We start from the raw sequence: 16,918 nt of genomic DNA, 5'->3' as shown, positions 1-16,918 counted from the left end.
GGGGGTGCCCTGTGAGAAGCAAGGCATGGGATTTGATCACTCCCAGCACTGCCCGAAGCGGGTATGAGGAATTAAAGCAGGCAATGTACAGTTTGGCCTCCATGAGTACCTCTTTCCCATGCTTTAGCTTTGCCCAAGCTCTTAAAAATCAAACGAAAAAAGAGATGGAGTCCACTACAGCTATACTTAGAAGACCTGTCATACACCACTTCACCAACAGCGCTCTCAAACCCATCAGACCTCTTGGTAGTTAATTACTTTCTGACATCAGTGTTTCTCATATTTTTTTGTTTTTCCAGCATTTTGTACCTCATGTCCACGACTATTGGTATTCAAAGGCTATTTTCAGTGAAAGAGGAACAGAACAATAAATGACCGATCCATTCTCAAGGATGCATTAAAAAGAGAGAGAGGGAGAGACAGAGAAGGACTCAGAATGCAGACTAAACTCAGCATACGCCAAAAGAGAGCAAACGCATCACACGGGACACATTCAAAAAGTCCGAGCTGGAAACTGACGCTGTGCGCGCCGCGGCTCCCTACACTGTTTGTTTAGGATTAAATGCTGTCGATTAAAAATGATCTAAATGAAAAGACAACATGCTGGAAACCGATCGTTATTTCAAAGTAGTATTTCCATGGTTATGTTTACCTCTATAATGCAACAGGACTGGTGATTCCAGGGATTGTTTTGTTTTTAAATGAAGCCTTTTCTGTTGTATGAGATGATGTAATGTCACTAAGTGAACTTTAATAGATCACAAACTGTAAATGTTTTTCTTATTACTCTTGGAAACACTTTTTTTTTTTAATTAAAAATGTTGGACAGTTCGTTTTTTTCTCCTTTACTGTTGTGGTATTTATGTTTTAGTTTACACATGTTTTAGGGTGTTTTTATTTCAAAAGGTCAGGGGCTGAACTTCAAGTGTTCGAACAAAATGAACAAAAGCGGTTAGAGTCACAGTCGTCGTGTTTTTTAATGCTTTCCAAGAATTCATTTCAATTTTGTTTGCTACAAACAGCCTCACTGGTCCCAAAAATACTACATTTCCATGCATATTGTAAACAGTCAAAGAGATTATAACATGGTACAGCCCATATGGAAAATAAACAAAGAAAAAACACCTGTAGTAAATGTTTATGTTTTCTAAGCATGTCTCAAAAACTCACATCCCATACAGTGATTGACTCATCCTAGTGGCCTCTTTGTATTTTTCTTAATATGGGAATTGAATAGGAGAGACATTAGCTATAAAGGGAAAATCCAAGAGGGGACACCTGTATGAGCAAATTACTGTTAATAAAACATAAATATTTACTATCAGAGGAAAGGAGTTGTTTTTCGTCTCAGTTTTCTTTTCTTTACATTGTAAACAACGCTGTCACCACATTACGTTACACACACTGATTTGGATCTTGCTTTTGGGAGTTCTGGCTTTAATAGGTAGGACTTCACAACATGACGTCAAAGAGCACATGTTACAAAAACATTCACCGTCAAGTTACATGTTAAAACAGTTGACCTGTTGTACTGCATTGAAAACTACAATCTGTGCACACTCACCCAGGTGATAGTCATCAGCTGATGTGAGAAAATCATGCACAAAATTCAAGTATTTCAGACAAAGTTATTATAAACACATGGTAAAACTGCTGACCACTACCTCACATCTTCTTTTTTTAAATAAACACACCCCTGAGTGAACTCACTATATGGTCCCAAGCCACAGAATATCTGTGAGGATACTGGTCTCCTGGTGCAGCATCGACCTTCATTATAGATCTTTTCCTTTTTATTTTAGGCTTTGAGCTACAGAAATGGGCCAAAAAGGTTACGCTGGACAATGTACAGTAAATAAATACTGATGTAATGACAATAATTTATTTATTTTTTAATCAAAAATAATGAATTTGGTCCATCCAGAAAAACAATATCAGCATCAGTTTACAGGAATAAGCCGACTGCATTCTTTACATGAAACCTGAACATCCCTGTTGGGTCATCTTTGCAGATACAAACAAGGGAACAACATTAATACAATCACATTTTATTATCAGGCCCACAAGAAAAAGGGTGCTATGCTTAACATGTCCTCAGGGCGAAAAGGCAGAGGAGTCCGATTTGGCAACTGTGTGGCTTCCAGCGAGGAGTGGGAGTCAGGAGTGTCTAACGCTGGAAAGCCACACATGAAAAGAACTTCTCTGCACACTTATCATTCATGACTGTAAAATGAGAAGTTGCTCATGCAGGCTGAACAATGCTTGTCAAAAACCTAACAGAGGTCTCTCATTACCAAAACCCGCATATCACCTGTGTTTAAAAAAAGAAAAGAAAAAGAGAAAAGAAGAAAAATGTGCACGCATGGTTGTGGTGGACATGCTACTGCCTGAGCACAGAATAAAACAACGAATCCTGTAGTTAAAATACCAACAGGGCTTGAAGAACCATCTGCTGAAGGCTATCTGTCAGTGAAATCTTCCTGTGGCATCAACAGCATGGAGAGAATGAGGGCGGGCACTGTGGGATACGGACTGATTGTAGCCAAGGGCGATGAGGGAGGGGGTGGAGCTGCGCAACAAAATCCCGACCTGCGTCAAAGCCGGGCATTTTTGGCCTGGCACACTATCCTCTTGCATGTCTGTGGCTGTATCATTGAGAAATTAATAGGACCCTGTTCGATGTGTGGCATACTTTTATCTGTTGTCCCGTCCCAGAATAAACCTCTGTGAGATGCAGTTACATGCAGAGACACCTGTCAGGCCTGCAGAGTGGCAGGACGTGCCTCTGGTCGCCTTCGTGTCATCTGTGAGTGGGCTCCTGATCCTGGAACAGCTTGTGGTATGCAGAAAGACCTTTATTTTTTTTTTTAAAAGAACAAAAAAAGAAGAAGAAATAACGAGAGTGAGAAAGGCAGTCAAAGGTCTACCCCTCATGTGTACAGAAACAGAAGCCCAAAAGAGTTTTTCTTCAGAAGAGTTTGCTAAACCGTTGTGGAGTCCACCTCTTCAATTATTCATGGTCAAGGTGGATACCAGCTGATCTCATCAGTCAGCTCAGTTGTTCGTGTTCAACCCCTTCACCCCCTGATCCTATCGGCTGGCGTGCAGCCAGGCATCCGGTAGAAAAAGACATTCCAAGTACAGTTGGAGCTGCTGTGTTTGTGCTCCCAAACAGTATTCCCTTTCATTCCCTCTCTGCACACTGTTTGTTTTGGTGCTTTTTTACACTGCGAGGACCGACTGACTGAGCTGGAAAACGAAAAACATCTCCCTCGCTTCCAACCCGATGACAGGGCTGCTGGAAGTGGCTTCCTCTAGCTCAGCAAAAGAAAGATAAAGGGACAATATTCTCTGCTTTATAGCCCACTCTGAATGAAACTGAAACGAGAAGGAGAAATCAAGGGATCTCGTCAAGCAAGCTAAACTTAAAAGGTTGAAACGGTAACTAACAACAACTTCAGTCAAACGCTGCACAGTGGTGTGAAAAAGTGTTTTCCCCCTTCCTGGTTTTCTAGTGTTTTGCATATTTGTCACACTTGCATGTTTCAAATCATCAAACTAATTTTAATATTAGACAAAGATAACCTGAGTAAATAGGAAATGCAGTTTTTAAATGATGATTGATTATGATCATTGATTAAAGGAGAAAGGTTATACAAGCCTACTTTTTCACACAGGACCAGGTAATTGCCCCTCTTGTTACATCATGAATTACCTGTGATTAATCACATTCTTTGGAAAGCCGTGCTCAGCTTCACTAAAAACAAAAACATTTACTGGAAGACCTGATGAATCAAGAAATCACTCAAATAGAAGCTGTCTGACAAAGTGAACCTGGCAGTACATCATGTCACAATCTGAAGAAAGACCTGAGAAACAAAGTCAGTCTGGAAAGGGTCTCAAAGAATGGCCTTGGGACCAGTGTTGGTCAAGTTACTTGAAAATAGTTATTAATTACTAATTACTGATTACTTCTCCAAGAAGGCAATCCAGTTACTTTACATTAAAGTTACTGATTACTTATTTTCAAAAGTAATTCAAAAGCAATAGACCTTAAAGCCCAATTCTATTTTTCTGCATATTTCATGATACAAAATTGAATCAAATGAAAAAGTCTCCTTTAAATTTTTTTTTAGTAGTTTTAATCTGTTAACTTTATGCACATTGCAACCCCTAACCCCTTTCCCTGTGAATTTCACACTCTGGTGGCAGCGTGCTAGGTACTTGCTCAGATTTGAAGTTTAATTTTTCGCTGTAGAAAGAAGTTTTCTTCCCATGTAGATTGTACTGTGGACGCTAATGTTTTTATCACTTTTTACGCAATCAAACTTAAAGTAATGTCAGTACTTCCAAGCTTTAAACACTGCACGGTCGTGCTCTCTCCCGGACTCCATATTATCCACTGTTGATCTACACACATCTGTTGCTGCCATGGACGTCACACACTTGTACGTCATTGTCATGAGACACTCTCACAAACTAACTCACAGTTTAGTAACGCAGTACAGCAGCGTGCTTACGGGAAAGTAACAGTAATCTAATTACATTTTTGCAATATTAATCCCTTTACTTGTTACTTGAAAAAAGTAATCAGATTACAATAACGCATTACTGCCCAGCTCTGTTTGAGACTCAAGTGAACCACTGTGAGAGCCGTTATAGAAGTAGGAGAAAACTTGGAACAATGGTGAAGCCAAAATTACTCCAAGAGCATTTCAACGACTCATCCAGGAGGTTACGGAAGAACCCAAAACAACATTAAAGAACCACAGGCTTCACATCTCTCAGTTAAGGTCAGAGTTCATGATTCAACAGTAAGAAAGATTGACAACACAAAAGCTTGTCTCACATTTGCCAAAAACATCCTGATGATCCCCAAGATTTGGGGAAAAATATTCTGCGGACTGATGAGACAAAAGGTGAACTTTTTTGAAGGTTTCAGTCAAGTTACATCTGGAATAAAACTAACGGAGCATTTCAGAAAAGGAACATCATACCAACAGTAAAATATGGCAGTGGTAGTGTAATATCCTGGGGCTTTTTTGCTGCCTCAGGACCTGGAAGACTTGCTCTGCTACATGGAACTGTGAATTCTGCAATCTACAAAAACATCCTGAAGGAGAATATCCGGCCATCTGTTCATGACCTCAAGCTGAAGTGCACTTGAGTTTTGCAGCAGGACAAAGACCCAAAACACACCAGCAAGTCCACTTCTGAATGCTTTAAGAAAAACACAAAAAAAGACTTTTCGAGTTGTCTAGTCAAAATCCTGACCTGAATCTGATTGAGATGCTGTGGCATGACCTTAAAAAGGTGGTTCATGCTTGAAAACCCTCCAGTGTGGCTGAATTACAACAATTCTGCAACGATGAGTGGGCCAAATTCCTCCACAGCGATGTAAAAGACTCAATGCCACTTATCCCAGATGCTTGAGTGCAGTTGTTGATACTAAGGGTGGCCCAACCACTTATTGGGTTTAGGGGGCAATCACTTTTCCACGCAGGCCCATGCAGGTTTGGATTTTTTCCCCACTTAATAATAAACACCTTCATCAAAAAACTGGATTTTGTGTTTATTTGTGTTATCTTTGTGTAATATTTAAATTTATTTGACAATCTGAACCATTTAAGTGCGACAAACATACAAAAAATAGGAAATCAGGACGGGGGCAAACATTTTTTTCACACCACTGTATTACATACCCTACACTAAATCTTAATCTACCAATAAAATGCCTACTCACATACATAGTTCAGTAGAGTGAGTCAATTACAAATCCATCTGGTAAATTAAATCCAGTAACTTACATAATATATCTGAAAACAGGGATGGCAGCCAAAAACTACCTTCCTATCCTAACAATACACCACACAGTCTTATTTTGATAGAGAGAGGCGTAAGCCATCTGTCCTGACATGATCAGACTTCCATTAAATTGACCCAAGTTCAGCATTCATTTCCTTCTCAAACTCAAGCAATAAATCTCCTCACAGTCACCGACTGTGGAGCACTGAGAGCTTCAAGGAAACTTCAAGGGAAGCACTCTGAAACACATGTGGCCGATACGATCTCGTCTTGTTAGCTCCGGTTGGTCTTCATCAAAATCCCGCCCTCGTGTCATGTCAAAAATCAACACAGAAGAAGTGGGGAAAAGGGCGAGGCGGGGGTTAGTGAGCAGAAAAGGTTTGCAGAGGATAAAGGGAGGGTTTCAGGAGCAAAGAGAGGAAGATATTATGAGAGAGCACAAGAGAGAGATAAAGGGAGAGTGTGATTAATGACGGCTGACAGCTGATCAGAGAGAATGCTCTCCATTTGGACTCGCTCTAACTGCCTGTCAGAGTCGATCAGGGGAGCTCAGTCATCTCATAACAGAGGTACACCGGGCAGGCAGAAAGACCTGATGCACTCTGAAGCTCCACAAAGGCTGTGTCCCTTTCAATAACCCCTCCCTCTGCCAAAACACCACACAGAGTCTCCGTTTTACCCTCAGCCTCATTTAAAAACGCATGGTTAAACCTGTGCCACTAAGTGGTTTAACTCTCCACACACACACACACACACACACACACATACACACACACACACACACACACACACACACACACACACACACACACATATGTATGTATGTATGTATGTATGCATATATATATATTAGTGATATGTTTTAATTCATGAGTGAAGCACCCTGTGCACCCTGAACAGTGGAAAAAAATGCATTCATTAAATGCAGAAGTTGCTCCCAAAGGATCCAGTTACAGTAATTGATGAGTTTGTAAGATGTTTGTTAACCTTAGCCAGGTTTCATAGTTTGGGAAGAGGAGGAAAATGGAGAACTAAAGAAATATTTTGTGTGTGTGTGTTTTAGTGTGGATAGGAGTTGTAGGGATGACAGGTCGATGCACAGCTACTGCGTTTTTCCAACAAGCTGATCTCGCTTGACTGCGACACTGACATGATGTGAAGAATGGTGTGATTTTCTAATGCTAATGTATAGTAGTGCTGTGGAAAAAGCCCGTGATCAGGCAAACAGATGTGTGCATAAGCGCAAACTGCTTAATATCACTGCAATAAGCTCAACACTTCTCTCAGGATGGAAAGAGCTGTGGAAATAAGGCAAGATGACAGAAGCACACACGTGAGTGCACAAACCCACAAAGTCTGAGTTGCATTTGTCATTCTCTTGAGAGGTGTTATTTATTCGGTACAGCATTTGGCAAATGGACAGTAATTACAACTGCATGGCAATGGCCAACAGATGGAAATGCCCCAAATGTTCCCATCCGTTGATCTCAAAAAAAGATGTCTTCACTGCTGTGCCTTTTAATCCCAGAGTGGTGTCGTTCCTCTGGATCTGAACACATGCAGAACACACAGTACTGTGTAAAAGCTTTGAGCCACCCCTCATTTTCAGACATAAAATAGTATTTTTTTTTGCTATTAACCAAAACGTGGCATATGTGAGCGCTGCATGTACAGCATCTTTAAAAAAGTTGAGGAGACTGAACAAGAGGAGGCCAAAAGAAGAAGTGGCAGGCTTAAAAAAACTATCCACAGTAGATGAACAGTTTGTGAAAGTCACGTCCTTAAGAAATAAGAAAAAAGTCAGAGCAAAGACCTGACACAAGACCTGAGAGCTGCATCTGGCAACAAATCGGATGACGTGACGAATCCAAATTTCACTTTCTTTTGTACAAAGGACAGAGGTACAACAGGGAGTATTCACAGCCATCTGTAAAACATGGCGGAGGCTCTGTCATGGTCATGGTGTCAGCACTAATACAAAAATGCAAACACATGAAAGTACCATGAGATTTTGATTCACTAGTAATACCACAGGGAAAATATCTGTTTGGCAACAGCTTCATTTTTCAGCATGGCAATGATCCTAAACACACTGCCAAAGCAGTAAAAGCATACCTGGATAGAACAACACATAATGAAACACTATCATGGATTGACCTCCCCAAAGCCTGGACCTCGACATTATAAACACTGTGGGGTCATCTTAACAGAGAACAGAACCAGCCAACATACAAATAGAGCATGTATGTTTGCACAGGTTTCAAAAAACGGCATTTTCCTGGCGAAATAGAAAGAAATGAAGGGTGATGCAAGACTTTTGCACAGGACGGTACAACTACAGAGGACCTTTTGTGCTTTACCTTATCTTCTGTTATACACTGTCACACAGAAAAAGTTTAAAATAATGTCATTATAGTATTTACTAAACACATAAGAGAAAAGTATTCTGGTTATGTTTTATGTCTTGACTTGTCCTGTGAATAAATTTGATTTGATTTTGATTCAATTTAAAGGGACAGCGGCCTTTAAGGCGGAGGAGCTAAATCAGCTTGTTTCAGATGGAGCATGAACTCAGGGCCTGCACCAAGACCCAGTATAAGATAAATAAGAAATCTTTTGAACAGTTACTGGTGCAAAACTTCTCTAGTAAAGCACAAGAAGCAAAAAACATGGAGCTGGCAAACGGCATGCTAGGTCTTCTTCAAACAGAAAATGACTGCAATGGAAATTTTGCTTTTGCTCTTCCAGCTCTGGCTGCTTTAACTCTTTTTGGCACAAACCCTTAATGGGGCACAAATCACTGTAAGACCTAATTAATAGAGCCTCACTCCTCTAACAGGGTTGTAATTAATTAATCACTTAACAATGCCTTTATGTGTGTATGTATCTATTTATTTACTTTCTTACAGTGTGTCGAAAACATTTACGGATCCTGCACACGACTGAACGAGCAGGAGGTGGGTAAAAATATCATGTGGTGTTAGTCAGACCTCCATGGGGAATGTCCACTATGCCTAGCTGTAATCACTAACACTGGCATAGAGTGGGCATAACTTCACTCCTGCCTGAGGACTACAGCAGAGCACTAAGCATAATATGTGGAACTGCAACATTAAACCCACCTGTTTTACCGCAGATGGCCTCGTAGACCACCTGCTTGCTGCTGGCAACGGTTCCACTGGCTGAACTCTCTGAGGACATCTGCCTGTTAATCAGACACAGGACAAAAATCCGTGAAGACCAAAAATTATCATTCCCAGAGGAGTTATGCAAAGATGAACTGCACTGCAAAGGCCAAATTCGTCTCCGCAGCGCTCATCCAAGCTGTGGTACACATCACATGTCCCATGCCAATGTTCTGCTTTTAGCAAAATATCAAACTAAATATATAAAGAAAACTGGTTTTCAGCGTGTGTGATTGTTTCCAGCTGCAATACTGTAGCATGTTTGGTTTTCACCCTGTGTGTGTCCCGGAGACACCCTCTGTATCTACGACTATTACAGAGAAAGGTTTTTTATACATTTTGCCATTGCAAAAGAGTTTTCTTTCCCCCCCCCCCAACTTTTATTCAAAATATTATCATTTTGCAACTGTTCAAGACAGAGTCACAAAGCTATAAAGGTGTGTTAAGCCAGAGCTCAAAAATGCGTGCTGCAAAAGCTGTGAGTACTGAATGAAAGAGTGCTGGAAGCAGGAGTACCAAAGGATCGCTGACAATTCCTTCCCTAAAGCTAAAAGACCTTTTCCCATCGTAGTTCATCTAGAGTTCATCCAAATCAATCTACTTCATGGATCACGCACAGCCCAATCTCATTAACATAGCAGCGTTATTTATTATTTAAACAATTTTTAAAGATCTAGAAATGCCCTTAATGTTGCATAGATTTTCACTGCTGTGTAGTAAACCGTGGATTTCATTGATATTAAAGCCTTCCAGTGGGGCGAATGGGACCCTTTAATGGGCCGGTTCTAGCCCACGGGCTGTATGTTTGCCACCACAAATCCAGGTATAATGTGGACTGCAGTGCTATCCACAGGGACAAAATCTGTCCTCTGAAAGAGACGCACATATACATGTACACACATGCCAAAGTACTCCAAACAGCCTTTGTGGTCATTCAAATTGTGCCAAGAAGATTAATGCCAACACTCAAATATTTCGGAGCAGAACCTGGTGGAGTGTGGTATTTTTCTATAGTAGTTTAATAACTGATACCAATATATGAGCTGATATTTTTCTTTCTTTTAAACACATGAAACAAAAAACAGATGCCCTTAAATGTTTTAAGAGTAATTATTTGTGTACTCATGTATGATCTGCCAGGCTCTGCTCAGATCAGCTGGTTGTGTTGTGGCATTCCAAGCAGTGCGTTTCCAACAAGGAAGCTGCAGATTGCAAGCTATGCAATGCCAACATTTATAATATAGTTGAAGGGTGTTTCTCCTGTCTCCTCTTTACTTTTTTAACCATCATTTATTGGTTATTAGAAAAGCAGATACCAATAGATTGCAAATCGTTAATATCGCTTGATACTATACTATATATGAAATAAAATGTCATAATAACTACAATTAATTAGTATCTATTGGTCAGAGAGGCTACATGTTCTGATCCTCGCAGCTCATGTCATCCTAACCAAGACACTTTTCTGCTTTTTAAGACTCATTTGTGTATAAAATGCCTGACAAGCCACCTTCTGTCATAAGAAAAGTGAAGTCAGCATCTAACAGTTGCTCTTTGTGTGCAGTCACTGGAGGTTGGTGAGGCTAAGTGTTTACTGAGTGCCTCACAGGAGCTATTGTGACACGAAGGGGAGAAATTCCTTCTCCTTGTCCTTGGTGATGTGATTGTCACACTGGCAAGAACACTGTAGTGATTAGGGACTATGTCGACTATGAGCAAAGATTACAGAGAGAAAAGGAACACAGAGGCAGAGCCCAGAATTCTTACAATGCGTCATACATACAGTCTGACGACCGTAAACAAGGAATTACACTGCCCTTTTCACATAATCCGGCTGCAAACATAACATTTTCAAACAGAAAATCATTATAAGAGCTACTGAAGCATAAAGCAGGAGCAGACGTGTCTGCAACCTTATACATTAAATCTGCTAAGCATTTTTTAGAGGGAACAATAAATAAAGCTTAGCTGGCATTAACCTCTCGCCCCAGGACAGCAGCTTGCCAAAAGAGCATTAATAAGGTAATGAGGGTACACACTGCCTCCTTGTAAGGGGCTGCACAGTTGTTCTTTCATACCATTACACAACCACAAATAGAACTGGCCCACTTTAAGCGAGGCATAACTCGACAGGAAGAAACCCCTTTCATATTCAGGGGGGCGAAAAAAACAAAAACTTGACCTCTGGGTTCTTCACATCACTTTCTTTGTCAACAGTCTCACTCTGTCACTTCAAGAGTCAGACAGCAGCCAGAAACACTGCTGGTGAGAACCGACTCTGAACTTGCAGTGTGCGCACATGACACATGACCCAGTGCCGAAAATTTCGCGCTATTCTCACAGAGCTGAAGTTCTTATGTAAACACAGCAGATGTGCGGCTTTACTTTTCGGTGCGCTCAGGTAGTTAGCGTGACTTAATGTTACTCAAACTGACCAAAGGGGATAAAGTTTAACCATAAACACACGTTTGGCAGCTTCTGTGTGTATACAGTATCCCGTGAAAATAACTACTGTTGTGGCTGATTAATAGGGAGTGAAAGCAGCAGCTAGGCTGACATTAATGGTGCTGCTGTAATTGTCACCCTATTAGTAATGCCACACGACAGCCTGGGTTTCCGTAGTTACAGCTGCGACTAACCAAACCTTGCAAACAAAATACCAAACAGGCTCATTTATTTGTGTTACAAATTGCTCCTTTCAAAGCCTTCACTGAAGTCATACCACTTTGAGCTCTTGCAGCCCCTCGAGTTGGCAGCTGTGGTATGTTGATAGAGCAGACAGAGCCCTGCCCTGTTGAGTGTGATACCAACAAGCTGCACATTTGCTTCAAGTGTGTTAGCTGAGCTTAAAATCAAAGGCACTGTCATTCATGAGAGTGCACCAGTCTCCGTTCAGCTTTACTTAAAAGTGACTTTACACAGTCACCTTGCCCGCTCGGTGGATAACATTTCCAACTTTGGGACCAAAAAAACAACCCCAATAAACTTTTACTTGAAGGAAACTATTTGTTTGGATCAAATTGGATCACAAATGTTCAAAAATGCAAATCTCATTCTGATCAATAGATTTAACTAAAAGCTGTCGATGATCATCAGCGGTGGGGAAACCAGCCAAAGCCAGTGCTGGTGTGTTTATATCGAACAACAGTTTTACAGTTGGCTGGAGGAAGGTGTTCAAGGGGGATAACCTTGAACTGCTTGAACACATCCAGCACAGTGATACTATTATAAGCTGGAGGGGCTTAAGCCTATACTGGGATGTGTTTCAGATGTGCCTCAATAACAGGGGTATTAAGTTGCCCCTAAAATGTGGGCTGGAAATAAAGGGAAGCAACTTATTATCCCACCGTTTTCTGCAAACAATCATCTCCGTTCTCCTGGACAGAGTTAACCTTTTTTTTTTCTCTTCTGTCATTCTTTCTTTTCTCCTCTCTTTATTCTTTCTCTTCATTGTTTCCATCAGCGCATTTTTGGTCCTGAAGCTTCCGTTTTTCCCACACTCTCCACTGTCACACTAGTCGACCGCAAAAATGCAGGACAGAGAAGAGTGTGAGGGGGCTCAGGAATTCCACATGCAGAGGGTAAACACAACCACTGCCAGGAAGACACACATGCACACACACGAGCAAACACGGCACCTACATGGCCTCACTAACCTATTCTATACAACCCCTACACCACGGCACTGCCCTCTTAACTATTTTCTTGCCAGGTACAGTTTGTCCAGACCAGTCAGATGACTGGATGTAACACGTCAGCAGAGCCAGGGCTCTGCTCGGTTGCGGCATCAGCAGGCCTGCAAACTTGCAATGAATGAATTAAGTCAAACAGAGAAATGCACTGTTGGGACTCTGGGGTAATTCACACACTGTAAGGGCTTACCCGGAATACTACAAAAACAGCCCGTGTTCCAGTCCAGCGGTATCCTTTCCTCTTAAACATTAAATAAGTGTGAAGAGCAGTTCACCGCTGCAACAACCTACTTTAAACAAACAGTCAGCGCCGATCACAAAGGTTTGCTGTTGTTGGGTAATTTTGCCAGATGTTGCAGTAATAAAGTCATAAAATAAGTGAGGAAAATAGCTGGCAGTTCAGCCCGGCTTCACTGCTTTCCTTTTATTTTTCCTTATGCAGTCTTCAGCTTATCTCCAAACCAAACAGGATTTAAACGGCGCTCCGAGTCCAGGCCCTTTCACTGAACCACGTTTTGTTTACGGTTCAGGCAGAAATCAGGCCTGTGATGAGGTTGTTTACTGAACGGGTAGATACACCCTGCGGCCAAAAGACTGGGAGCACTCCACTACACGCATATTCGAACTCTCATTAGCATTAGCCATGTCCTGTTGAGCTCACCAATCCCATGAACTCTGTCTCATTCCACAAGCGGGTGGGTGGTGGAGGGCCTGCCACCACACTGCACTTTGTCTGCGATAAATTAAATGAGCAGTTTTCACATATGAACTATGGGAAGTGTAATAGGGCGAAGGAGGCTGGGACGTTGTCCGATCTTGCCCTTTCTCATGTGTAGCAAAAAAATGGAGATAGTCCGCTTCACTCTTCTTCATTGCTGTTAAATACTGCACTTAGTTTCTGTGAAGAAGCTTTCTGAGCAGAGCGGACAGTAGGCAGGACCACTGACACCCACTCGCTCGATCATTTAATGACCAGTCCAGCTGTGACGTACCTTCACATTCAGACATTTACCTCTGTCGGGTGATGTCAGTAGAGGTTCAGATGACCTTGGCTTCATTTAACTTAACATATGACAGTTATAGAGCATTGTTAATAAATAGAGTGATCCAGAGCCAACATTTGTCTTACTTGACGAGACGCTTTGCAGTCGTTCTCCTGACTTGTCCCTCTCGGGCACCGCTGGGTGGCTTTGGAGCAAGAGCTGGGCTAACACAGGTCTGGACATGGCTTAGGCCATGGCTTTGATTGGGCAGAGTGTGAAAGCTGGAAGGAGGGCAGCTGGATGATTTTGTGAGAGCCTGGCTATGTGGTGTCTGGTCTGGAAATTGAGCCTGTGAAACCAAAAAGAAAACAAAAGTCGGTTACTTATGGGCAATATCAAACTACTACAATAATCAAGCTACTTTGAAACTTAACCAACAAAGCAAAGAGGTTTGAGACCTTTAATTTAAACTTTGGGCAGAGTACAGTACAATAAGAGCAACTACAAAGGATGACTACTCACTGGTAAATCTAGTGATATTATAGTTTGCTTTAAGGAATTCAAAGGATTTTCAATAACTAGCTGAAAGAGGTTAACATGGAACATACAGTTGTGGCTTCAATGGTTTAAAATGATACTGGACCAGTGATGGTGGCTGTGGAGTGATTACTAACCCTAAAATACAAGCCTGTATGAACGAGCAAGCTTTTGTAAAACTCAGCTTTTGAGAGAACATAAACATGTTACAAAGATCTTAACTGAAATATAAATCCAGTTTCAAAGTTTCAAATTTGATGTGTAATTTGAAACATACTTGGTCAAGACATTAACTGTGTACAACCGCAGGCTGTATACAAAGCTGCAAAAGAAACAAAACATATACAGTATGTTCCCTCATGTACTGAGCCACCTCTCATTTGAAACTGAGAAATGGGTGCAGTGATTTATTGAAACATGTGTAAACTTACATGTTATACACATATATAATATAATGTATAATGGTAAATGGCCTGCATTTGTATAGCGCTTTTCTAGTCCCTAAGGACCCCAAAGCGCTTCACACGACATTCAGTCATCCACCCACTCACACACACATTCACACACTGGCGATGGCAGCTACATTGTAGCCACAGCTGCCCTGAGGCGCACTGACAGAGGCGATGTAAAAACAGATTCAATTCTAACAAGCTTGAACATCAATATTTGGTAAGACTGCCTTCATTCTTTAACATGTTTAAATGTAGTCCTTGTAGTCAGTTTTGACAAAATCTCCAACACCAATGGGTGTAATGGAGCCACAAAACCAAGACAGAGCCTCTGCTGTGTTTTACAGACGGCTATAGACAATCACTGTAGTACATCTCTCCTGACCTCGAATCCTCATTCCATCATTCATCAGACGTGTTGCCGCTGATGTTCAGTCCACCTCTTGTGTAATTTAAAATATCTCAGCCTTTTCTCCCTGTTTATTTTAACCTTAATAAACGTTTCATTTTAATTGTTTGGCATGTAGCGGTAGATCACTGTTGGGCCATTTGCTTCATCACAAAATTCAAAAGGCCAAGTAAAAGAAAAACAACTCTCCCTCGGTTGGTTAAATGTGCCACACACTGACATGCAGATTGTTCCTCACATGTGTGTAGTGAACTGTTTAGGACAAAATAAAAATCTAACTCCCTCCCAAAAAAGGCCTAAGGAAGTTGGAGCAAATTTGGAATGGGTGAGTCATGGAAAAAAATGTGGCCTTTGGTCATTAAGGTGAAATATCAAAGTGCCTGACATAAATTAGTGCAGATATTAATGAAATGCCATCCGGTATCAAAACAAGCTCGACATTTTTTCGCAGCTGGCTCCAGTGAAAAGCAAATTCTTCACATTATTTATTTGTTTATACAAGATCTCTTCAAAGGCTTGTGAAGAGGGAAAATGCTGTTGTCTTTCTGACATAATATTTTAGAGCCACATTTCATTCTGTCCTTGCAATGCCGGGGAATGCTCGCATACATTCCTTCCACATCTCACGTCCACGCTATTTTCTCTGCAGCTTTATACGGCTATCTAACGAGCTAATGGTTTTCCAGTTTCACAGTGTGGCCGTTCAAAGGGCCGGCAGGGTGACGGGGAATATCTGATGTAATTTCTGTGTTGATAAATGAGAAGCTAAGTTTCCTGGTTGCAAGGCCTATGGCCACAATTCAGCTTGAGCGGGGCCAGGAAGGGCACCTTTCTTTGGCTGCCAGGTGGCCCCGGGCCAATCCTGTGGAGGAGCCGTGCAGTCTGCACCCAGTAACTGGAACGTGGACTGGAGTGCCGGAACAGACCCCTGTCTCTTTCTCTCACACTGAAGAACGTGTATGCACACGAGCACCCACATTCGACTAAGAACATCCTTTTGTGTATTTATATTATCAAAAAGTGTTGGTAACTTTCTCCCAAGGCCAGGAAATCCAAGAATTTGAGATAAAATACATTTGTATCAAAAAGATCAAAACCCCTATCTAATGGCACTAAAGAATGAAATCAAGTCACTGACAAATTCCTTGGCAGATTAAGGTCTCTACCATGCAAAACGATTTTGCCTAAGAGCTAAGCAGTGGCACACATTGCCATGACAGCTGGGGAGAAGGGAATGAATGGGATGGGATAGCCAAGATTTTAGGGAGGGTTGCCTGACTTGATGGTGAGACAACCATATCTAGAGTCAGCCTTCCTATTACCTCAGTTTAAGAGGGTGAACAACAAAAAAGCTCTGTCTTCTGACTCTTTGTACTGCTCTGTACACATAAAGTCCTTAATGGCACAAGGGATTTGAAATTGTAAGACATATTCATGCCGCTATATAGCTGAATTATGGTGGAGCATGTCACAGATAAGACAAACGTGGTTAAATGTGTTTAAAGTACGAGAAGAGATGAATCATAAAGTGCCTTACGTAAGGCTGCCGACCAAGCCAAAAGAAATATCACCTCAATTGCATTAATTAACTTCCAACCAAGATGAGAAACAATGACGTGAGGCCAACTCCAGTACTCGGAAAAAATTGGGCGCATCCAGTCATTCCAGCCTTTAAGCTGTCCCATGGCACTGTCCTGTCTCCATTTCTCTCAATCCATAGATTCAGTCCACCAAATCCTCTGGAAAATGGAAACATACATCCTCCTTCTTGGTGAGATCTCCTTTCAAAGTCACTGCGCTAAAAGCGAGAGCCACTCTTTTTTAGTCTACACATTAAAAAAAACAAAACAAAGAAAAA

General features: G+C 41.4%; 1 protein-coding gene across 4 annotated transcripts in view; it reads right to left on the bottom strand.

The window, feature by feature from the left end:
• Positions 1–952: 952 nt before the first annotated feature.
• ttll5 (tubulin tyrosine ligase-like family, member 5) overlaps positions 953–16,918 on the bottom strand; it is a 54,989-nt gene continuing 39,023 nt past the window's right edge. The window contains exons 31-34 of one of the 4 annotated variants that reach the window (XM_042218230.1): positions 13,812–14,014; positions 8,928–9,010; positions 7,631–7,732; positions 6,651–7,354 (exon numbers count right to left, since the gene is read on the bottom strand). In XM_042218230.1, coding sequence (XP_042074164.1) covers positions 7,680–7,732; positions 8,928–9,010; positions 13,812–14,014 — 339 coding nt within the window. In that variant the 3' untranslated portion in view covers positions 6,651–7,354; positions 7,631–7,679. Of the gene's footprint in view, positions 2,854–6,650; positions 7,355–7,380; positions 7,733–8,927; positions 9,011–13,811; positions 14,015–16,918 lie in introns of those variants that run through there. The other 3 variants (XM_042218228.1, XM_042218227.1, XM_042218229.1) reach the window with 3 other exon arrangements.

Source organism: Haplochromis burtoni, unplaced genomic scaffold (assembly GCF_018398535.1).
Source record: "Haplochromis burtoni strain Fernald_Lab_line unplaced genomic scaffold, NCSU_Asbu1 Contig_16, whole genome shotgun sequence".
NCBI classification, from domain to species: domain Eukaryota; kingdom Metazoa; phylum Chordata; class Actinopteri; order Cichliformes; family Cichlidae; genus Haplochromis; species Haplochromis burtoni.
This window is presented reverse-complemented; position numbering and strand designations above follow the sequence as displayed.